The sequence below is a fragment of the Bombus huntii genome, chromosome 6, assembly GCF_024542735.1.
Source record: "Bombus huntii isolate Logan2020A chromosome 6, iyBomHunt1.1, whole genome shotgun sequence".
NCBI classification, from domain to species: Eukaryota; Metazoa; Arthropoda; class Insecta; order Hymenoptera; family Apidae; genus Bombus; species Bombus huntii.
Window position 1 is genome coordinate 3,538,931 of NC_066243.1, and position 25,173 is coordinate 3,564,103.

Genomic DNA, 25,173 nt, shown 5'->3' on the forward strand with positions numbered 1-25,173 from the left:
GTGCAAACTACCAAATTCTTCCATCATTAATAAAAAAGAGACAATTTGTGTATTAGCCCTGAAATTGAGTATCTGGATTGATTAATAAAGCAACGAACGTTTAAATAGAAAAGCGTTGGAGAGTTGTATGAATGAAAATTCTCTCGGTCTAATTAGATATATAAAGGAAATGAATTTAGCCGCGCTAAAGTGAAGTTGCGTAAAAGGCCGCGAGATGTCAGGTCGATCGGTACCGTGAGCGAACAAAAGAACGGGATTGGTCGCTTCGAAAGTAGTGCCAGACATGTGTTTCGTTTCCCGCCTCGTGGGTTGTTATTGTGTGGGGGCCCCGCCAGTCCGGTGAGTCGAGTGTAGCGAGCATAGGGCCTAGGCCAGAATCGAACTGCCGTTGGGTTGGCTCCTCGGTACGGTGGTGGCTCTGTCCGACTAGTGACCGACCGTGGTCCGTCCGTCATATTCCCGGTTTGAAAGCAAGGTTGCGACGAGTTGTTGCGACGCAGGAAGGTGTAGTGATCTGTGTACGGAGTTAGAAACGGGTTTGCCGGCCATGGAGAAACGGATAGAGCTCGAAAAACGGGGAAGGAACCCCGGTGAAGTAAGCCGAACCCCACTTTATTTTATTGTACTGCTTTGCTCGACACGAGAACGATACAGCGGGTTGTTGCGTGCTTGGTGTTCTATCGTGTACAGGTCTGAGAGCGGGTGCAGAGAGAGAATTGTGTTCCCTCGCGCGACACCGACACCACGCACTCGCTCTGCGGCACGCCACTGGCTTCTCGAAGACGCACGAGAACTCGGATTTCTTGACGGTGACCGCGTGGCTTCGACGATTTATCGGGCAAGAAGACGTGTTCTCGATGCCGACACGAGATGCTACGATTACCACAAGAGTAACAGGCATGGCGTGGTTCGCTTAAACGGCCTGTCTCCTTCATTTTTCATTACTTCGTCTCTCGACATGACGCGTTTTCTCCTATTGCTTCCCTCTCTTCGTCCCGATATTTTATTTCGAGTTCGTACTCTGTTATCGCGTGTGTCTTTTTACCAGATTCCCGGAAAATTTGAAGAAACTGATACAGTTAGAAAAGATTCCGAGTTGCCAGTTGTATCGTATAAGCTGGAAAATTGAGAAACTCGAAAGCTGATTGGTTCTCTGAATTCAACGAATAGTTGATCAACCAATCGTTTATCAAATTTTCTCAAGTTTTTCTAGCGTACGGAGCTTTCTATTGAATTACGAAGTGTCCCTTATCGCGCCGCAGATGTTATTACGTTCATAGAGAAAGCACTATACAACCCGCAGCTAAATACATTTGAACTTGAATTATTTTATTTACTATAAAACCTATAGTATTATATATACTACATCTTGCTGATTTGTGATGTAATACATCGTAGAATTAGCGTCGTTGGCATAGAAAGTAAAACATGTTTAATCAATGGAGATATTGCTCTTTGCAATGGCTGATTTTTTGTGCTTATTTCGATCAATTTGAGGAAGTTGAACGAAAAATATTTACGCAAATATTAAGCAACTAAACGGGTAGTAACTCCATTGTTATTTTCATAACATAGTTTGCCTCGGTTACAGGACCAATAATTAATTAATTTTTAAAAACGTATTCAATAATTTCGTAATTAATCAGTTCTATATTTCTGAAATTTTTCTTCTAGAGAACAAGTATTCGAATTAAAAAATTTCTAGCATACCTTTCTATTATTAATTTCAAAGAGAAATTAATTTTTTGTATTTAGGTTCTAATGTTGTATAAACACGCGTTTCTCAATTAGAACGTTAAAATAAATTCGATAAAATATTTTCTAGACGATTTTTCGTGTAATAATTTTTCTATAACAAATTTATCTTAAAAATATTTTGGAAAATGTGTGAAAGTAACGTTGTTTTTTTAGAAAGTTCCTCTATCAATATAGTACTGTATTATTTGTACGTTTCCATAATCGATAAATTTCTTTGAGAGAATCAAGTAATTTCAAACATAATCGTTTCTTATTTAAAATGCCATGTTATACGCAAGTCGAGTGATCAAATTATAGCGTGGCGTGGCTGTCTCTAGGAGCCTCTCTTTTTAAACTACCGTGCATCGTACGTGTGTTCCTATTAACAGAGGCAACCACGTCGTAGCAGATCGTTTATACGGCATTTTAGAAAATTGTTTGTTTCAAATATATTACAATATCATTAGCAATGTGCTTCTTCGTTGATCTTATGTACAACGCAATAGTGAAGTACAAAAAGGCTTTGACAAGATGGTGCCCCTTTCGAACGAATTTCGAAACATATGCAACCTCATATGCATCTGCTGACAAGTTATGGGTGCTTACACATAAAGTATTATGTCAGAACTTAACAGTCCTTTGACCGCGATTTTCGGTATTCCAAGAACGTTAAATCCACCAAGGTCAAATGGAAACTTGAACTTGAAAGAATTTACCAGACAATAAGAACCGAAGATTGTATTTTGCATCGTAATTCATTTCTTCGTTACAGATACTACGTATATCAGTTGATTTGTTTCTTTCGTGACAAAATTGGAATTGTAGTTAATATATGAGTCGAAAACCGAATATAATTAATGTAAAATGTGACACTATTTATAAACTACCGTGTAAAACTCAAAAGGTATATCTATTACATGAAATCTGGCTTGAAAAAGCAATAAATCGTGAATCGTATTTTACACTACAATTCTCTTAACAATAAATATTCTTTTACATCGCCTTTAATATAGGTTTAGATATACATATAAACGTAATTGGAATTGTTAAATTAATATTGTGACATTTTTTTTTTAATCCGTGCCATATTTTACACGGTCTACATATTTTTTCACAAGTGGTAAAAGTATATTATGTAAATCAATTATCAGCGGGAAGAGTTGTGCGTGCCATGAGGTGCTGCCATGAGATGCGCGTGCGAGTGAACGTCGCCATTGTCTTCCGGTGCGCGCGAGTGTATTCTTATTGACAATTAGATTTGTCTACATTTTGTAAGATAGCATATGTTCTAAGATTATTTCCAGCCATTAAAATGTATACGAACGATGCTGAACCGATCATAAGGTTTCTTATGTATCTAATCTCCGATAATGTCTTATGGCGTATTACTGATCACTGTGCAGCCATCTTGGACGAGTCCACTCTGTCACCAACTGACACGCGTACGTTCTCGAGCAGTAAAAAAATCAAAATAACTATTTTTCACATCTTTACCTTGCATTACGAATTTCATTACAACAATTGAGCAACACTCGACACCATTATCTAGATTTTTCGATACATTAGAGTATAATACATATGCGTGGGCGTTTGCATCACGTTAACCACCGGCGTTGCGATGCAGTTTATTCAACAGTGCCGTAGCTACTATTTTATGAGCTGTTCCATAAAAAGCAACGCGATTTCATATATCATGTTTCATTAATATCAAGTGAAATTTCTTAATATCGTTCTTAATCTTTTTCAAAAACAGTTTTTCCGTTTAATTTAAATATTGATGGTAACAATAGTAAATATATTTCTTATTAATAATCGATTTAAATATATTAGGAAAAATAAACTGCAAATTATTATCAACGATACGAAAATATAATATTTTATTTTAATTTTTAAAAGTTTCATTATATAGAAATTTCTTTTCTTTATACTATTTTAAGAATTTTGCATTTCAAATTATCATTTTAACGTACATATCAAACAATCTGTTAACTATTTTCTATGAAATAAGAACATATGTCTTTTTTAAATTAATTTAATCTCAAAATTTCATCAAATATTTCCTTCTATCCATCTCTTAGTTAACTTGTAGCTGTCATTGATCCGCTCCTATAAGCCACGACAACTTCTCGTAAACGCTTCCACTACGATCAGTGCAACGCACGGCGCAGCCAATCAGCCGGCCGGTCGGAATGTCGGGCAGTGAATCTAAGATAAGGACATGCGACGAGGCTTCGCGTGAAAGCGGTTTGTCGTCACTAAAATTTGCTACGCAGCGATATATTCGGCTTTATTCAGAATTTTATTCGAATTTTATGAAGTAGCGATTAACAATTTTTTTTTTCATTTACTATGTAAAATTGTTTCAGACGATTATATTATAGTAAATAGAATATAGAGTAATTATATTTTTAATATGCAATTTCAAATTTTAGATAAAACGAATTGTATCGAAATTCATTTCAATTTGCGATAAGAAATGAATTTCGATAACATTAGAACTTGAAACTACTCGGATTCGCTTGTCGCGTGCCGCAGTCAGTACTTATCGCTTGCCGGCTTTTCTGATGCCGCTAAACAAGACGCGTCGTGCACTCTACTACCATCACCCCTGTATCCCGAGCGCCCCCTCACACTTCCCCTCCCTGTTTCTCCTGTCTCCTTTCTATCTCCCCTCTCTCTTCACCTTTCTCTTTCTCCGATCAATAAAATAGCCCATCTCCCGCGAAAGCTTATCGTTCGTTTGAATTTTAGCGACTATTACCTTTTTCATATACCACCAACTTTTCGTATTCACGCCTTCACTATATACTGAGCTTACAAATGTAATTAAGAATGCAATAGTCTCGTCGTTTATACGGGCAGTTTCTGTAACCAAAGCTGTTCCTTAATCTTTGATATTCATTATCTCACTAATCTTTGTACAATTTATTAAATTTTAAGTGGTTAATGCAGAAACTACATACATAGAAATTTATTATTTCTAATTAGGAAATTTTTATTTATTTTTGGCTTTTATCATTTGTATATAAAGTTACGTTTATTGTAAAATATCGTTATACACATTTATTTTCAATAAACGGAGACATATGGTATCTGTGGTACAATTATGAATAGAATATGATATACTATTTTTGTAATATTTGTAATTTACCTGCTCTTGTATTTTAGTACGATACTTATAAAAATGTTATTATTTTTTCAGATCAAAGAACTTGTTCTTGACAATTGTCGGAGCACGCATATAGTAGGTCTGACAGATGAATTTGTTGCATTAGAATCACTAAGCCTCATCAATGTGGGTCTTACCAGTCTAAAAGGCTTTCCAAAGTTGTCAAGTCTTAAGAAGGTAAGCAAAAAGCATATCTATTATTGTTATCTTAAATGTAATCTACAAAGTATTTATTTCTTGCAAACTTTTAAGAATAACATATAGTGGCATATTTTATATCTTAAATAAAATGTAATATTGAATATAAAAGATGAATTGAAATCAATAGAAATTACTATTATTTTTTATAGCTGGAACTTAGTGACAACAGAATTTCTGGAGGTTTAAATCTTCTTCAGTCAAGTCCCAAGTTAACTCATCTCAATCTTAGTGGAAACAAGATCAAAGATCTCGATACACTTCAACCTTTAGTAAGTTTCGATTTCTTTTTTCGCGTAGAATCACCCCCTTTCCGCTTGTACCACCAGTTACCAACCACCCTGTACATATATATATGTCGGAGAAGAGTCAGGAACAGGGTGGTGGGCGTTTGACAGACCTCCCTTGGAGTTGGCCAGCGTTGTGTTATAACGAAGATACGGCCTGATACTACGAGTATGAACACTACCGATCCGACAATCAACAGCGGCGATTAGGCACTAGCGACACTAGTGATGATGGTCTTAGGTTCGATAACGAGTCCACGGTCAACGGGAGGATAGGTATACTTGCTCTAACTCAAACGTGTACTACTCCCTTCGCCGATGAGATCTCGAGAAAGAATGAATTTTCGTCCCAATGACGCTACCGAGGCCAACTATGGTGGGGTGTCTAAGTACACAAGATCCTCGGATCGACGTCGCTGTCGATTGGTCGATTTGAGACAAAAGCTGCCTGTCCGTTTGCACAGATCTTAATTGCCGAAAAACCCAGGTTTTATAGCGGGTCCTCGGGCTAACCAGACTTGTGCTGTGTACGTGCCTCAACATCAGGTATTCATTGTCCGAAGGAACCGTTGGCATGTTTTACTGTCGGGTACCTCTATGGGTATTTCCTTTAATGAGGATCATAACATCACTCTGCACCTTTGTTAGAGCGCCCTTCCCGTTGACCGCGGCTACGTTTGGCGATTGATGGTCGCCTTGAGCCCAAGTTTATTTTCACAAATCGCAAACAAGTACAATTAGGCAGAATGACGGCAAATTGTTTAATTACGACTGTAAACTTTAATTACGATTTTACGGATTTTCCCGAAGTTCCGGAGGGACGGCTCCGGTGTCCTTCCATCTCCGACATATATATATATATATATATATATATATATATATATATATATATATATATATATATATATATGCTTTTTGTAAGTATCAATAGATATATTAAAAATTGTTTTTCTTTGCAGAAGGAGTTTAAAAATTTAAAAAATTTGGATCTCTTTAATAATGAAGTGACAAATTTGGACAATTATAGAGAGAAAGTTTTTAGCCTTATTCCCAGCCTTCGATGTCTTGATGGGTATGTATTGCTAAAGAATTGTTTCATTTGTCTGATTTGTTTTTTGCTAATGCATTAAAAGATAAAATTAAAAATATTATGTTATATAGATTTGATACAGACGATTGTGAAGTAGATGATAGTGAAGGAGAGGATGATGAAGTAAATGGGAATGAAGATGGAGATGGAGATGCTAATGAAGAAGATAGTGAGGAAGGTTAGTTAAAAGATGAAAATTAGGTTAAACATTTATTAAAATAACAAAACAAAGTGAAGAAAGAGATTTATGTTTTAATTACAAATATTTAACTTTCTAGTTTCAGATGAAGAAGAATTTGTCTTTGAGGAGGGTGATGTAGGATTAGAAGCTGTATACAAGGACGGTCTTGAAGTAAGTTATTCATGTTTCAAACTTTAGACTTTTTACTGTATACAAAATGTAATAATTTCGTTATAAATTACATTTTAATTTAAAGATACTTTAAAGATGATTATTAATGTTGTGGCTTTTTATATCTTTTGATTAATGGATGCATTTATTTGATCGTTATAATATAGGATGAAAGTGATGAAGACGACTTTCTCTGTGACGAAGAAGAAGAAGAAGAAGATGATGACAATGAAGATGACGAACAGGATGAAGAAGAAGGTAAATAAGTTTTTTGATTCAGATAGATCCATTGGTTTTATTGTTGTTACTGAAATATTAATCTACTATCTTAAATATTTTATTATAACTGTCATCTATCTATAACTTATCTATAACTGTCATATAAAATACCTTAAAATGAACTATATTATTCTGTCTCAAGTAGTCTTTCTTGTTATTTAAAAAGGAAATAATTTTCGTAGAGTATAATGCCATAAATTTTATTACTTTTTTATCGCGTTATATAGAGTCATCTCCTGCTCGAGGTAAGAAGAGAAAACATGAAGATGTGGGAGACTCAGGAAACTAGAATTACAAAGAGCAGGCTTCTGATTCTGTTGAATGAGTGTAAAATTCATATAAATAATAACAATAATTGAGCCGCCGAGTGAACATCTGGGAATCAAACTAATTGACCGACCAATGACAGACTACAGTTAGTGGTGTGAATTTATCAGTAAATCATTGACTGACGAATTGTCTGTGGAACAACAAACGATTACCATTATGGAGAAGAGGAATGTGAATGAAAATGAAAGGGGGATAATGATGGGATAAAATAGGACTGCATTCCAGCTGGGCACAGCGCGTTTTAGTTATACTAACGATATTTTATATAGAGTATATAGTTAGAGTATTAGTGGTGTTGCATAGTGGGTGAAAGATCACATATTGAATGACTTGAAAAAGGCAACAATGGAGTTTTACACTTGAAGGAGCGTATTTGTCTGTTAGCTCCAGTCGGCCAAAGGCTGGTCACGCTGGAATGCAGTCATCGTTAATCAGTACTAAGGTTACATAAGTTACATTTTAAATACATTATTATTGTACCATGAATAAGTATAGAGTAAATGAGGAACAACTTTTGTACAGGTTTACACCATACATTGAGGTGCATTATGCCTCTGTGATTTTTGGGACAGAAAATAAAGAGATAAATATATGTTGCTCATACATTGAGCTTATATCTATGAAAGACGTAAGGTAGGAATTTACATCATAAGAATAAGGAAGTAAAGAAAAAAAAGTATGTACATTTCGTTTATTAGAATAATAATAGTGTTTGAAATGTATAATTGGTATGAACAAAAACAAATCAGTTTAGCACATAAATGGTATTTTAGTATTTTCTGTGTTTCATTGTTTTGATATAAGTTAAATAGTTTTGATATTTTTCAAGATATCTTGAAAGGACTGTGAAGTAATATAAGAACACAATTGATATTGTGGTATTCTTGTAATTTTTAGTAAATTTTAAGTTCCAGGTGTTTATATATAATGGCATTAAGCTGCACATAACATGGCTGTTAAGATTATTGTTATTTACTTTTGGGCATTCCATGTGCTACGTGTTATGCTCTAATATGAGAAATTCATTTGATTAATGACATCATTGTAATATCTTCCCGTTTACAGTTGCAAGCATTCAGTTGCAATGATTAAATGTTTTTTTACATCAGAAAATCTGTAGAATTTTTTATTATTACGATTAAATTACTTAATGGATGTGTATTGTTTATATGTAACAACAAGTCACTAAATATTGGAATATGATATTAAACATAAAGAAAAGAATCAAAATTACTGTAAATCAATAATAACCTTTAATTTCTGTCTCTGAAGTTACCATAGCGCTGACACATCTCGTGATGATTAAAGTGCGAAGTTAATGGGTAATGATAATTAATATTATTATTAATATTAAATTACAATTATGATTTTTAAAAAGTAACAAATATTTACACTTGCGCTTTCGCACTTTTGAATTGTATTTAAAAAAAAGTCAGAAACGCAAAATTTAGATTAGAGTGGAAAGATAAAGTATCGAGAAATAGGCGTAAAAGTGAAAGATGGATTAGACGATGTAGTTAATGGTGAGACTGTAGCAAGTGGATTACTGGACGGACTACCAATTAACTACGTGATCGTGAGTATGGATGGGAGTGAAATAGCGAGTGAGAGTGCAAGAGAAGATCGGTTTTATAAGAAAAAAATTATGGTAGAGTCGAGGATCTGGCGCCTCTTTGTCGCCAGTTTGGTTATGGCCTTATCCAATTTTTCCAAGACTAAAGCAAATTTATATTAGGTACAATGAGTATATGACATGTACAGGTCCAAATCTGTAAATTTCCAATCTGCAATTTGTAATTGCGGCTCGCGCGGATGTATTAAAAGTTAAATTATAAATAATTAAAAAGTTAAATTATAAATAATTAAACATCCCGCGCGTCCCGCGACACATACACTTTTGTCAATTGCAATTTTGGATAGACCATTTACGTAAGGGAATCTATCACCTTCTATTATCAGATTTATTACATCTCTGTATTGTCTGTCTGTTCCGTTGTTAAAGTGGATCTTTATCATAACGTTTGTTTATTTCGAGCAATCCTCATCACAAAATAAGAAAAAATAATTTATTAATAAAATCATTTACAAATCAAGGATGATGTGTGATAAATATTATTAATATGTTTTCCACTCTCTACATAATCCATATTTATATATATAAAATATTAAGAATTTTATTTTTTCTTTTATTTTCCTCTGTAATTCATGTAATATGTATATGGCATCTATATATATACATATAACGAAGATGTAAGCAGTAAGAAATATTTTGATTTTGAATATAAAAATCATAATAATTAAAATCTTAAATATAGTTATGACTTTTATATTCAAAATAAAAACAATTTTGTTTTAACGTTTTCGTTCTTTCTGTGTCTAATATCATTTATATAACTAATAGTTGAAATATTTAAAGTATCACTCAATTAATTTTATATTTTAGGTTTAATTTTGTTTTTAATCTAAAAAAGGGTATTTTTATGTGCATTAATTTATAAAAATGTATTATAAACATGTTTATACTACTCATATAACGTTTAATATACATATATATATATAAGTATATTTGCTTTGACATTATTGTAACCTTATACACATAATTAAATACTTATATCGTTACAGTATACGTATATAAAATTTATAATTCTTAAGAATCTATTTGGATGGTAGATTAATAAATTAATATTTGAGAAGTTCGTACTAAAGTTTTCAATCTTATAATTAATGTATATTTAAAGTAATTTTTCGACTCAGTATCCTAAAATCAGTTTCAAGTGAATTTTAATCCTATTGGATTTTTTTCATTCATCTATCTTTACCTTTGTTCTACTGTATCAACAGGTAAAATACGCGAGAGCATGTACGGTGCTGCCAATAGGCGACGCCCTGTGAAAGTGCGGTAATTCATGCTCGGCGCGCAGTTTCGTGTCGAGTCTTCAGTGTTTCTCCGCGCTTCCGTTCGTGCGTTTAGGTTGTGGTTCGTTGTGGAAGCTAGTAACGTCGGTTTCGAAGTTGAAATTAGTGTTTTGCGGAGAGAAGTAACAAAGTCATCGTTTTTTAAGTAACGTGAAGAAAATGGCTGAAAGTAAGGGTGCGTTGATTGCGAAAACAGTGCAAAAACATGCAGGCAGAGCGAAGGAGAAGGTAAGTGCTGCGAAAAGACATACATACATTTGTACGTTCCTAACAGGTTTCTTCGGAGAGCATGTCAGTCCTTTGTACGCTGCGAACAAAATTGTGCTTTTACAAATCGTTTCAACCCTCGGTGCTACATATTCTATGTTTCAACGTGTTTGAAAGAATGGATATTGCTATTTAAATGTTCCAGTGTGTAGCCTCATAACCCCCCAGATAATCTATTTCGTTCGTATAAGGTTGTAAAATTTGACATCTCACTGACAACACGTACTTATGTATTGTAAGAGAGGCTGTATCCGAATCTGCGAAGAAGCCGGTAACAATTTGTTGGATTTTCTTGCGCTCGTACAGAGGTGACTTATATAAGCGGTAAACATGTACAAGTTATGTAGCAGAGTTTCATTTAAAATGACAATTATGCAACTCTTGGGCCTAGTTCAGCGTAATAATGCATATGTTACAGGTGCATCTTCAGTGTTAGTCCGCACACTATTCAACGAAATACGTTATTGTAAGCCGTAGATTATCACGTGACACGAATATTTTACTCTCTGTCGAATGCTTACATTTTCAAACTTGCGAATTTCTTAAAATAGAATGAGCTACAATCCCGCCAGTGAATATAATCTTAGTCTTTGAAATCTTTTTTCCGTTATGTATTTTTTCAAAATTATTTACATCGTATTATTATAATGCACGTGTCAGCATACATTTCAGTTCCTGGAAATTACAAAAAATCGAGTTAATGTAATAATACGCTATACACTTCGTCAGTGTATTTTACCCAATTCTTTTTATAATATTATACGTTAAATAATTAAATTAAATACATCAAATCTATTTATAATTAATACATTAAATTTTATACATTAAATCTGTACGTATTCTCTGCAAATAGAAGTAGAGTTGTGCTTTTTACAACGTTTTATATTATATAACCGATTCCTGACAAGAGTTTCGTTCGTACGTTTTATTTTTTAGGAGAAAACGGATGACATATCGTTAGTTTCGTCCAGTTTGTGCCTAACAATACTGTACGGTACTACATGATACACGTTAGTACGTAACGCTTGTATTAAAAACGTGTATTGGACGCTATTGGCCAAAATTTTTATTACTCAGGTATTGCTGTTATCGTATATTCTTGCTGCATCGGTAAATATTATGAATAAATTAAAACATTTAAAATTTTACAATTTAGACCTTGAACCAACATTTTTAAAAAGTTTTTCATTAATAGACTTGCCATTATCTTTCAATATAATGTAACCTTTTCGTGTAACGGATTCATCGTATTTAAACTTTGGAAAAATATTTATTAATGATGTGTAAGTTTTATCTATGCGATGTGTTATTATCAATTATTTTGAATTCAACTTTCATTAATATATTTGTATGCTTAGGTAACGTAAAATATACATAAATATTATATTGGCTGTTACAGAGAAATGATTCAGTAAGATAAATTTATCACATTTATTTATTTATTTATCAGTTATCACATTTTTCAACAACTTGTTTTCTTTTATTTTCAACTTGCCTGTTTTATCTAAATTTCCTGATTAAATTATAAGGAGTTATTGACCCACTGTAAAATGACCTGGAAATTAATTGACGATAGGGAAAGATCGTAACACATACACCGTTAGTCTAAACATTATTTACCTTCCCTGTATTATCACACATTTAGAGATTTTATCAATATACCTTTCACGGTTTCCTTATAACATTTACGTGTACAATTGACGGTCGAATTGTATCATTTTATAAAGTAAATAATGGATATATCAACTTAATCTAGAATTTCATTTAAGACTATAGTTTCTTGTAATGTTTTTTATGCACAATATAAATGCAGATTATAGTGCACTATAGTTATAATAATTTAAATAAAAATGTCCTACGTATAATAAAAGTTACAGAACAGATTTGTTATATTTACCAGGAAAACGTATAAACGCTGTTGTACAAAAATATATCTATTGATCCTACTTAATTCGTTAATGAATAAAACTAAATAAATTAAATCGTTGTTTCGTTTTTCCAATCAAAGTAAAGATTTTAAACCAATCTCTCTTTCTATTCAATTTCAATTTCTCCAAATTTCATATAATTGTAGCATCTAGATGGAAAAAAATAGTAGAAAAATTATTCAGCAAATTCTTGGAACTCCCATTCGTCATTAAACTGTGACAGTTTAATAACGTGAATTAATTAAAAGGAAATAACAAATGAAACGTCTCGTTAACGTGATTTTGTTTCATAATATGTTAAGAACATCTTTATAAGGAAACAGCGTTCTTTAAAGGTTGAGATTAAGTGGGTCATTATATAGAGTACGCAAGTACATAACTTGCAAGGATCATTGATTCCTTGGAAGCGCGCTCGTTTTGCGTTTAGATTTTCAACGAAGGAAAACACGCCGTTGGTATTTACCTGCGATATACCGTAAGACCGTGTAATTCGTAGGTGTCTTAACTTGCTTTCGTGATGGTGGTTATACAGACTTATCTGGTAGAACCGGTCTATGGTATTGCCATGCTAGGGCTACCACTCTCGTCCGAATCGGTGAGTAGTTTTCAATTGAAAAAAAAAAAAAAAAAAAAAAAGAGGAGAAAATCGAGCTTCCATTCGAAAACTTGTACTTAAAAATGTGTGTCAGTCGACGAGATTTAGGGAACGAGAATCGCCAATTGGTCTTTAATTTATAGTCGATAAAATTAATAACCAACTATTTAAACTATACGACGTCGTCATTTTAGAGTATGAAAAATGTTTCACGATAAGAAAACAAATTTAAAGACGAGCGAGAAATATCTTTTGTTAAAAGAATTAATTATAAGTTATGATACTTGCAATGAGAATTTATTTAATTTCCGATCTTTTAACTTTCTATAGATCTCGTTGGAGAGTTTTGATGATTTTAGATAAGATCATATTGAGAAGGTTGACGAATGCCTCTTCTGAAAATATGGTTATCTTCCTCTTTTAGATAACGAGCAGTCAAAACGTTCTAAAGTTAAGTAGCTCTTCAAGGTATTCTGCGTGAAACCTTTCTAAGACTTTTCGTATACCTCGAGGAAGCTCCGTGAAAGGATTTCTTCTCGTTGTATCTGCTTCTTCATGCACAGATGTGTCATTGATTAATAATATTTTATTCGTACGAATATTATTATTTAACACAAAGCATACTATATTTGTTACGAAAACAGCTTATCGTATTGTTAAATTGTTAACGAAATATTCGAATAAAGTTGCCGAGTAATTTTATTCAAATTCAATAAAGTTAGAAAATTATTTTATGATATTCAGCGATAAACATGTACGTAATAATCTTCCAAGTAAACGAGTAGTAAAGATACGAAAATTTCTTGACAATGAAATTTCTATTTGAATTTACCGTATCACAATAAAATACCAAAACGTAATATACTTTCCAAATTCCTATTGAAAAGTCCCGAGGTTACTTTGCTCTCGATACGAGTTGCTTATGTTATTTTCAAAATTTTCATTATGGCCATTGATAAACTTTGCTCCAAAACCTTTCTCAAAAAAAAAAAAAAAAAAATTGAGTATCGCGTTAGCTGTACACGAAATCATAATACGTTCACATATAATACTGTACTAACAATAATAAACCAAAGTAACCAAGCTATACCTACTGAAAGCAAGAATATCATCGTCCAAAAATCTAAAATCTTTAAACAGGATTTTGCCGTGTCAGTTTACGTTTACGAGCAATTGTCAAAGGTACGTGACATTAAGATTTTTATGAAAAATCTGGCGTCGATAAAATACGTTCGGGCGAACATTGAGAAATTAGCGGTCTCGATGACCAGACAGACTTAGGTGCTTTTTCATACGACAAAGTTGTACAGATAAGCCGGGATCGATGTTCCAAAGGAAGAAGGGACGATAGATTCGATCGCGAGAGCATTGGCACTCGCACGTAAAAAGTTCAGCGAGTCACTCGAGGCGAGGAAAGCCAGTGCTCCTATGTACTAGAAACCAAAGACCATTAACACAGCAAACGATGTTGCGCCTTTTCTCGTGCTGTAGAAATGCAGCGTATCGTGCACTGTATCGGAATTTAGCTTAGCATTTGCACGAGTGCCGGTGAAACTGAGAGGACGATTGGTCGTCTGTAACGAAGATGGAAAAACGGGAGTCGAATTTGATCCGTGATGCTGCGAAGGACGACAGAGGAAGTTCAAATGATCGGTAGAAATTCGTAAAATCGCAATAATATTGGCTTGGCAATTAAGTGATTGCGGATTTTGTCATTACGTGGTAATGACAAAATCCGCAATCACTTAATTGCCAAGCCAATATCTTCGATCGTACGGTGAAAGAAGTTTCGATTAGGATTGGAAATACGTAACTGTGCATTGATATAATTCGAGCGCGGAATTTTATGCAGATTTATATCTTCATAGACACGAGCAAGGAAATGGAATTTAGATAGAGGTTGGATATTAGTTATTAAAAATTGTAACGAGTACCTTTCCTAAGGATGTGTTATATATTTTCGTATACCATACGCATTCCGTACATTCTTGCATCGTAAAATTTCAAAAAAATGCATAAATATTCGCAGTCTAGTTGTAATTGGTATTTTAATTGATACGAAGCTATTTAAACACTTGTAGAAACTTTTCTGGATATGTCGGATTTATTTATTTATGTTGTGCGAAAGATTTTGCAATTTCATTAGCAATGCAGTGAAACGTGATTATCACGATTATATTGGCGAAATGAATTTGCAAATGGATGAAATTACAGGATATTTATTACGAACAGATCGAGGTATTTGAGCAGTCAATTATTCATTACATTAGCAAATTGCAGTACTATGATATCACCTTTGGAATTAATTATATATATATGCCTGTACTAATCATTACTTACACTGTATACTAATTTTTTAGTAAGTTTCATATTTTTGTAATCTTCTAATCGCTTTCGAATATTTTCAACGTAATCGCGATAGGCGTAGCTTGTTACGGCGCCAACCAAGCGTGTTATATTTATAAGTATTCACATAATTTCGAGGGTCACTGCATATTCTGCATATTTATGTTATAGGTGAATTTTTTCCAATGAATCATCGTTTAAATATTTGCAGTTTGAACGTCAATCCATTCGTCCTGTTCGATACTATGTGTGCTATTAGCGAAATAAAAAGTATCTCGGACATAATTTTATTATCCGCGGAACATCGATCTACTTCGTTGATTTATGTCTTAATTATGCGATGAAAGGTTCCGGTTCCTTCGCTTGTTGATCGGTTTTACAAAATAAACCGCTCGTGTCGGACGAAGTACCAATAGATCGCATCGAAATCTTTCTTCACGTTTATTCTCTCGCTGTGCTCGTAGCAATGCACTTTATTTTCTAACCGTACCTTGAAAATATGAAAATAATGAGCTGCTGAGAGTGTTTGCACAACAGCATATCCACGTAGATTAAAGATAAACACGCAAAGAGATCCTTACTTAAAGAGAAATTCCATGCGTCAGGTACATATTAGATAAAATTTTTAACCAAATGCGAATCGCATTTGGTATAGTAGTTTATAATGTCGTGGACATTATATTATCACAAGTAGTCGATGCAAGTGTTACAAGTAGGGAAATATAAATTCTGAGATTTGAATTTTGATCTTGATTTGATCTTCATTACATGTTGGGAAACTAGTTCCATCGTGTAAAAGTATTATTTTTCTAATATGTTTTTAATAGATAAATTTAAATTCAACTAATTTATTCGAACAATTATTCAATAAGAATTTATTCAAATAGTTATTTGCTGTTTTATATATAATAATGATTTGGATTTACTATTTGAATTATTTTAATCAATTATTTAAATTCAAATAATATATTCAAACAATTATTCATTCATATTATTTAATAAATATTTATTCAGATAATTATTTGTTGTATTTGTACTTTTAATAATATACGAATAATTATTTGAATTATTTTAATCAATTATTTAAATTCAAATAATATATTCAAACAATTATTCATTCATATTATTTGATACATATTTATTCAGATAGTTATTTGTTGTATTTGTACGTCTAATAATATACGAATAATTATTTGAATCATTTTAATCAATTATTAAAATTCAAATAGTATATTCAAACAATTATTCATTCATATTATTTAATAAATATTTATTCAGATATTATTTGTTGTATTTGTACTTTTAATAATATACGAATAATTATTTGAATTACTTTAATCAATTATTAAAATTCAAATAATTTATTCAAACAATTATTTCGTATTATTTAACAAGTATTTATTCAAATAGTTATTTGTTGTATTTGTACGTCTAATAATACGCGAATAATTGTTGCAATTTATTATTCGAATTATTTAAATAAAATTACCTGAATTCAAACAATTTATTCAACTATTTGAATAAATACTTACTAAATAATTTAAACACAACAGTATGTAAATAATTACTTGCGTTTGTGGCATCTACAGTCAAATCTATCGTATTAAACAATGACAATAGTATCGTATTAAACAATTTACTCAAATAGTCCGACAATCGATACAAATGAAATTTGTAGCTGTTCGGAAAAATTGTATCGAGTTCCCTGGTAAATTGAAAGAAACATTCGCAGCCGCAAATTGGTCGGCTAAGCACTTCCGCGAGGTGTTGTTCACTGGAAGCAATCCAGTTCGTAAAGTTTAAGGGGAATCGGTGGATGGTAGACGATAAAAGTGATTTCGAGTCGTGAAAGTAAATAATGGCTGCATTAAACTTTCTCGGTGTCTCAGTTCTTTTATTCAGCAGTTGACTGTTTTTCCTTGGACGGACGTATCCGTACGATGATTCTGCGCGTTTCAGCAACAAATACCGGGGGAATCGCATGAAAGTGTAGAGAGACGGAAGTCTCCATGCTCAAAGTCTCTCCCTAGGCTACGATTTCTATCGTGTCAACTTCGCCTACCAGTTACTATTCTCGTCGCCGTGTCCCGGACGCTTTTGCTTCGTGACTGCCGGCAAATATATCTACGAGCTTGCAGCTTTCGAAGACACTGCCTCACCCTTTGCAGTTCCGTTATATTCCAATTTTCCTGAAACCCAAGCCGCGACGCGTACGAAACGTAGCGATTAAATTTCACCATCCAGTCTGCACCTTGTTTTCATAATCGAAAAGTGGTCGTAGGAAGCACTGCAAGCGCGAACATTGAAAAATGTTGATTTTTTTATTGGACAATGCCCTACATAGCGCTAAGAATACCGTAGTACAGAATTTAAGTGGAATTTCTCTTTTCAAATAATTGTTAACAATGTTAGAATAAGGTGGCACAGCATCGTCTCTCTACAGAAAGATGTAAATGTAAATAATTGTTAGTTAGCCGTTTCTTTTTTTTTTTTTTGGCTTCTGTCTGTGTCATACAGACGAATCAATGAGATATTAAGCTTTCTTTGCAACTAAGAGCTGGCACATACAGTCTTTTCCACAGATACATTTCACTTTTTAATGAATTTGTTATCTACGTCGATGCGTGAGTTTTCCTTTTCTCCTGAAGACTCGTTTCTTCGCACTTGTAATGTTTTATACAAGCGGTCCCAATTTTCTGTGCAACGTCCTGGACCATTTTCGCGTCTTTCTGCGCAGAATCGTCATAAGAAGACTCTTATCGCCATACAAAGAGCGCGACAGGAAAATAACACACAATTGATATGAAACAACAGGATAATGTCTCACTAAAATGAAATATTCCTCCTCAAGTGTCTTGAGACAAATTGAATTACAAGTTGCAAATGATTAAATAAACAATATCGATCGCCGGAACGTTCTTTCAGCAAAATAAAACATTTTTATGGATTTCTCTCGCTTGGATTTGATTTTACTTTCTCTACACATTCTCTGTACACTGCGTGCCAGTTTCACTGCGAAACCACTTCGATTCTCGCAATTCCCAATAATCGCTCGATATTTAATCGCTTTTTTGTATTATTATATTTTCGTCGTTTTATATATTATATTTTATTATCGCTATTTTGTCGCAGAGAAGTTAAATATGCCTAATATTTATTTAAACATATATTTCAATAAAAATATGTATCTGGAAATTTGTCTTTAACGTGATCGATTTAAATACGTGGTGATTTAATTTGACACAGTTTAATTACTTTTAATAGCTCTGACGTGCATTCAAAATTAGCAGATCTTTATGGAATCGGGCAAAGTTTCTCAATCACCTGTTACCGATGAATCTTGTTGGCAAGAAATTATCGTATCAGCTATCGTAACTTTCCCTCAGGTTTATTCTTGCTGTTCCTTAATTTCCTTCAATATGTTTGGACGTAGTCCAATTCCAGTCGCCAGACACACGATGGAAAGCACAGATTCGAATTAATTGACGCAACTGTCGTAATTTAACGGCAAGCAACGGTTCGTTGGGCGAAAAATTATGCCGCTTGTTTTTTTCTCTGTTGCAACATATCACGAAAAATATAGAAATATCGTTTAGGAGGAAATTTTCTTTTCGAAAACGTCTCAGGTCGAACTGTTTCTTATATCAAAATCTCGAGAAAGTATTAATTACACGAGTGTATCGTTATGTTGAGAAATTAATAGCATCTTCTCCGCGATAGACCTATAATGATTTTTGAAATGATAGGCGTTGACTTTCTAGAATTATACCTATCCTACTCATTTTCTTAAGTCAATTACAGAAATTACTGTTCAATATCACGCGGTCGATTTATTGATCGAAGCAGAAAGAGAAATCAGAAATGAAGAAGGGAGGAACGTTTATTTCCAGATTCATCAGTCTTTGCGTAAATTAAATCTGATTTCCTACTTACTCAAGCTAAGCAAGTTCTCGATAACGCACGTTTGGTTTAATAGGACTAACAAAAGTAAATCTATCGATCTATTAGCTTGTTCGAAAAGTTTCTTTCGTTTTATCAGGAAATAATTGTCGCATAATGTTTTTTTGTTTTATACTATTTTGTCGAATTACGTACGATCCATTTTGTTCTCTTGAGATAAACTGTTGTAAAAAGCTCGTTTGCGAAAGAAAGACACTTTCCGGACAACCTAATAGAATTCCTATTCGAATGAATTATACTACTCGATGATTTGATATACCTGTGACAAAATCAATTTACTGGTTACAAGTGTTTTAATACATTTAGAAAACAATTAATTCGATAACGCTACTATAAACAGATACAATGAATACAAAAACGTATTTGCGCATATTCTCATTTCCCAATGAGGCGATTTTTCATCAGGTTTCTCCTTCATCTCTCGTGTTATTTTTCGTTATAGCATTCAAATTTTTGTAATCACTTAAAAATACTGCTAAGTAAATCTCTAATATACTTTTCGTGTCCATTGTTTGCGGAGCAATAGTCTCCCGAATAATAAAGTCACCGTATATGATAATCATCGATAAAATAATCAGGATCGAAAAACAGCGAAAGTCGTTGAATTTGTACTAAACATCAGTAGCTCGCCAGAAAAAATTTAGCCATGTGACTGCGCCACGCCAGAAAAAATTACTGAAAATTCTCAATGCGAGAATTGATTGTAAATATCGATAAATAAAAAAAGAAAAATAACATCAGTAGCTGTTCTAATACAGTGGCGGATAAAAGAACAATGCCCTACGAATTTCAGTATTTTTTTTTTATCATATTAGTAGCAGTCATCTATTCTATAGCATACAGTGTGTGCGATAATAAAATAAAAAGCGACAGTTCTTTTAGTCCTATTTGAAAATTGTTTGTAAAATACAGGGTGGTTGGTAACTGGTGGTACAAGCGGAAAGGGGTTGATTCTACGCGAAAAAAGAAGTCGAAAATATAGAATAACAATTTTTCGTTCGAGGCTTTGTTTTCGAGAAAATCGACTTTGATTTTTGGCTCGGTACGCGTCCACTTTATCGCGTCTCGTTATAACGGATCTCACTGTAGATCGTTGTCTCTATGGAAAAATTAAAAAAAAAAATTTTATTCTATATTTTCGACTTCTTTTTTCGCGTAGAATCACCCCTGTTCCGCTTGTACCACCAATTACCAACCACCCTGTATATCTAATACCAGAAAGATATTGCAGATATACTGCAGACACAAAGGTACGTTCGTTTCTCGAACAGAATCTTTTAGTTGCTTAATTGTGTTTGGTTTATTGTCGTACACTTTACAGTGCAACTTCGCTTATCCGCACCTCGTTTCTACAAACAAATTGAAACCCAACTTCGAATATACGAACTCCTAAGGGAGCCTCTTATTATTCGAACTGAGGTGGAGCTCTTATACGAACGTGTAAGGATCTGTGATATATTCTTTCTGTAAGGATTCTGTAAGGATCACGGATATATTTCGTTCTTACGTAATTTTTCCAGAATATTTATTGTCTCATACATACATCTATACATGGTATAATATTCAGTTACAAAGTGGAAAATGTTTCATTCTTACTAAGAATAAAAAATCGTAATGAAAGCAAAGATCGTGTAATCGTGGAAACGAATTAAACAGACTCGGTTACGACAGTTTCTCGTATCCGAACTTGTAATGTAACGGGTGGCGATAGCTGATGAGCCTCTATTATGCGAACTATTCGATTATGCAAATTCCCTTGTTGCCCGAACTGTTCCAATAAACCAGATTGCAATTTACTTTTAAGAAAATCCCATAGGAAGTTAACTGCGGTTAAAGCAGGTAGTAGGTTGCATAAGGTGGTCGCCGAATTACCTTGACAAAACATTTGAACGATTTCTGCTCGCTATTGAGCTTTGTGACGTTGTATGATTATTATTTCTCCATGTAGCCATAAAACGATTGCTAAAGCGCAACAAAACAGCTTTTCTCGTCTCTTCTTCCACATTGGCGGCAGTTTGAAATTGCCCACTTCGTACTGTCCACCTTTTACACTCTGTTTATTCACTTCTCTTACTAAATACAAATGTATCTGAGAAAATTGTGCTGTCTTTTTGTATTTCATACTTCTTTCGACTTTTCGTCGAGAATTTGAAATTGCTGAGTTTGTATCATCCCCCTTTATATTCTATTTATTCATTTCTCCTGGTGGACACAAACTCATCCCATCAAGTTCTCCTGTCTTTTTACGTTCTATCAAACTTCTAAACTTTGTAAACTTTCTTTCGTCCGCCACTGTTCTCATTTCGGACAACGTATGGCCATTCGCTTGGCGACTAGCATCCCCAATAGAATCTTGTTATCTTCGAAGGGTTGTCTGTCGGCCGTGCGAGCTAGCGCAAAGGGAGGAAAACGTAAAATGGAGAAGCGATGATGCTGGCCCGGGTCCAGCCGAGTTGGTTAACTCGGTATAAATACGGAACGGCTGACGATAAATGCAGAGGCCGCCTCTTCTTTCTCGCGCATCGTCCACCGCGCGTCTTTTCTTCTTTTCCCCCTTTTTTGCCGCGCCAACCTTCACTCTCTCCTTTTCTTCGTTCCTCATCTTTTCCCTCGTCCTTTTCTTCTTCTTCTCGCCACGTTTAGAGCCGAACGTACGCCGATGATACGTAAGCGGCGACGTTTTCTTCTTACATCATTCACCGGTCGGGCTATATGCGTTGCGTGCAAACGTCACGCGAGCGCGGTGATACGCGATGACGTTGAACCTTACAGATATTAATAACCGCCGCCCGATTCCATCGTCCTTTCCGGTCGAGTAAAAAGGCGGAAAGGCGGTCGCCGAGAGCCGATGTCGCTGAAGCGCTAGCAAATGGAGAACACGCGTTACGTAATGCTTTAGCTGCCTTCTCACCGACTGGCTTTCCACGTAAATACCTCGTATTTCCGACAAGCGTATGGCCACCCATTAGAGTCCGCGACATTTGGTTTTTCGATGGCCTAACGGTACACCTTTCTCCACCCAGACAGCTTCGTCAGCCGCGTTCGTCTGCCTCGTCTCAGCCAGACATCTGTTGATTGTTCCTATGAATTTTATCGCTTATAGCGCTATCAATACGCGGTGAATTAATTTTCTTACAGCACGCTCGATTATGTACAGTAGCTTTGCTTTAATCATTGTATTACGTACGCGATAATTTTTATTTTATTATTTAATTTGTACTTTACAATTTGTCCAGCTGGACATTTGGTAAATTTTTCTAGCTTAATTGCTAAATAACATGTGGATGGCTACACCCAGCGGGATACCATCTTCGAGTTTGATTATTTTATTTCTTTAGTCAGGTCAGTGGTGTGTTTTCTTTTTAGTCTTCTTTCTACGAGAGTTTTGCTCGCTTCAGCAGCCAGCTGGTTTCCACGTGTTGTAGTTCTTTCCTTGTATTTTTCTGCGTACCTGCCCATCTCTTCTTTGACCATTTGGTACTTTTAGGTTTTTGTGTGTATCCTCGTTTCTGACGTACCATGGGGCGTTGACTGTTGTTCTCAGTATCTTCGATTGTAGCGACTACAGTTTATTTATGTGGCTCATTGCTGCTGTCCCCCATAGTGGTATTCCGTACGTCCAAATTGGTTTTATTATCGTCTTGTAGATTTTTAGTTTATTTTCTATGCTGAGTTCAGAGTTTCTACTAGTTAGCCAGTACATCTGTCTTCTTTTTATCCGTATTTTGTCTATAATTGATTTAGTATGTTGCTTCTATGTAAGTTGTGTGTCTAAGTGGAGTCCTAGGTATTTAACTTGCATTGTTTGTGTTATGTGCGTGCCATTCAATTGGATATTTCGTGGTTTCCATTTTCATAGTGTAAACGTAATATGGTTGCATTTAATGGGGTTTGCTTTTATTTGTTTATCCTGTTACCATTTTTCTATTTTTGTGATATGCTCTTGTGGTAACGTGACTGCTGTTTCTGGATTAGTGTGCTTGACTAGTACAGTCGTATCGTCCGCAAATATCAGTATTTTGCTGTTGGTAGTTGTTAGTATGTCAGCCGGGTATAGTGTGTATAATATTGGTCCTACGCTTCCTTGCGGTACCCTTGCCTTGATGTATTTATATAATTACGAAAACTGGCCTGTCTATACCCCGCTGCACCGTATGTGCTAGGCTTGTTCCTAGAAAAGACTATGAGGCTGAGAGGCTCTTCGAATTGATTTAATGCTAAACAATACTCAATGGCTTCGAGGACTAAGGAAACTAAACACTAGAGCAGATGTAGAGTTTCCCTAGAAGTGAGAATCGCTTCAACATTTACAATTATTACAAACGCCACTGTGAATAACGATATTGAAGACGATTGAAAAAGATCGTCGCAAGACGACCAGACATTTTTAAAAGCAGTTTCAACGTTATTAAAATTGATTTAGTATGTTGTTTCCATGTAAGGCGATAATTTGTTTAATCGTTTGGGCACTCGTACGTTTCCATAGGTCGCTCCTCCTAAAGTTAAGAAAGAAACAAAAGTAAAGTAAAGCGAAAGAGGCGAAAGAAGAAGACCGAGTGCGTGTTTCACGAAATTTTCTTTCTTCTTCGATAAGGATCTATACAATTTTCAAGGTTTTCGAACGTCGAAGCCTTCCAAATTCTTCGATAGATTTTGGGCGCGCTATACGCAAGCCAACGAGACACAAGTTCAAATTTTTCTAGAGGCTAGTAGCCTACAGTCAAAGGTTACACACGATACATTAATTATTCATCGTTCATTGTGTATCGTTGATTTAAAAAACGCTATATCGTTTCGAATCTAAAACGCATTGCGCGAATAATCACATTTTTCCACAATTCATGTAGCTATAGCGGAGATCCATTTGCCTGAACTTGTCGGAGGTCAAACAGTTTACGTAATTGCAGTTCGTACAATAGATCGAAAATTGAGTTGGACTAAAATTGCTAGTAGGATTTCAGCAATTATCCCCGCTACTTACTGTTCTTCGTTCATAAAACGAGAGGTCAGGTGTAGGTGAACGAGTTCAAGCAGCGAATCAATTCGGTTAATCGAAATGCTCGGAAATGGGTCGGCAAATGATCTGTTTATAAGCTGATTTAGCTTTAATGTTGTGAAGCTTGTCGTTTCTCGAGACACAAGGGAAACGTAAGCACAGAAAAGTACTGTGCTATCTTTTCCTGTCTTCCATACGATCAGTTTTACGACGTTACAGCTAAAATGTCTCTTAAACTAATTAAATTTAAATTAATAATTTTCAAACTTTAAGATCCAAGTAGCTGCGACCTTAGCTTCTCATCGCAGTAGAATCTGTTTCAGTTTCTTGACAACGCAATTCGTAGTCGATCGAAAGCTTGAAATTGATCAACTTTGGTTGCAGACACCTTTTTGTCACGAAGATGGTACCCCGCTGGGGGTAGCCATCCACATGATAATCGAAGAGCCAAAAAATTCTACCAAATGTCCAAATTGGACAAATTGTGAACGTAAACAACTAAATAAAAAAAAAACTTTTTTGTCAGACTCTTTGTGTGATTGTCCGAGGTGTCTGAAAAATCCTGCGAACTAATTTCTTTTAATCAATTCGTTGATTCAACATCTTCACGTTCTCGCTTCGTTCTTCGTTACCAGCTGCGTTACAGTATCAGAGGAAGTATGTGGTAGTAAATATTTAAAATTCTGACCCTGCGTCCCTCCACAAGATATATGCAGGTTCCTT

At 34.4% G+C, this 25,173-nt stretch overlaps 2 protein-coding genes and 1 long non-coding RNA gene across 8 annotated transcripts in view; 2 read left to right on the forward strand and 1 right to left on the reverse strand.

Moving 5' to 3' along the window:
• Nucleotides 1-303: 303 nt before the first annotated feature.
• On the forward strand, nucleotides 304-9,536 carry LOC126866594 (acidic leucine-rich nuclear phosphoprotein 32 family member A). 2 transcript variants are annotated; one of them, XM_050620410.1, is made up of 8 exons: nucleotides 304-595; nucleotides 4,940-5,083; nucleotides 5,257-5,376; nucleotides 6,351-6,463; nucleotides 6,553-6,659; nucleotides 6,760-6,833; nucleotides 7,001-7,091; nucleotides 7,340-9,536. In XM_050620410.1, the coding sequence occupies exons 1-8, from the start codon at nucleotides 548-550 to the stop codon at nucleotides 7,399-7,401; spliced, it is 759 nt and encodes a 252-aa protein (XP_050476367.1). In that variant the 5' UTR covers nucleotides 304-547; the 3' UTR covers nucleotides 7,402-9,536. The 2 variants fall into 2 exon arrangements, with proteins under 2 accessions (XP_050476367.1, XP_050476366.1); XM_050620409.1 differs by lacking the exon at nucleotides 304-595 and adding an exon at nucleotides 1,949-3,179.
• LOC126866599 (uncharacterized) overlaps nucleotides 5,388-25,173 on the reverse strand; it is a 156,404-nt gene continuing 136,618 nt past the window's right edge. Inside the window, exon 6 of one of the 2 annotated variants that reach the window (XR_007689943.1) lies at nucleotides 5,388-5,445. This is a non-coding gene — a long non-coding RNA (uncharacterized LOC126866599). Of the gene's footprint in view, nucleotides 5,446-17,003; nucleotides 20,655-25,173 lie in introns of those variants that run through there. The other variant, XR_007689939.1, reaches the window with a different exon arrangement.
• The window catches only part of LOC126866590 (amphiphysin), a 146,799-nt gene continuing 131,998 nt past the window's right edge, over nucleotides 10,373-25,173 (forward strand). For all 4 annotated transcript variants that reach the window (XM_050620390.1, XM_050620391.1, XM_050620392.1 and 1 more), the window contains exon 1: nucleotides 10,373-10,586. In XM_050620390.1, the coding sequence (XP_050476347.1) occupies nucleotides 10,518-10,586 (69 nt within the window). In that variant the 5' untranslated portion in view covers nucleotides 10,373-10,517. The remainder of the gene's footprint in view (nucleotides 10,587-25,173) is intronic.

Excerpts from the sequence above, each read along its gene's own strand:
- LOC126866594 (XM_050620409.1), top strand. The coding sequence starts at position 3,108 with ATGTCTTATGGCGTATTACTGATCACTGTGCAGCCATCTTGGACGAGT. Across the intron at positions 5,377-6,350 it reads TCGATACACTTCAACCTTTA|AAGGAGTTTAAAAATTTAAA; the intron begins GTAAGTTTCGAT and ends TTTTCTTTGCAG. Across the intron at positions 6,834-7,000 it reads TATACAAGGACGGTCTTGAA|GATGAAAGTGATGAAGACGA; the intron begins GTAAGTTATTCA and ends GTTATAATATAG.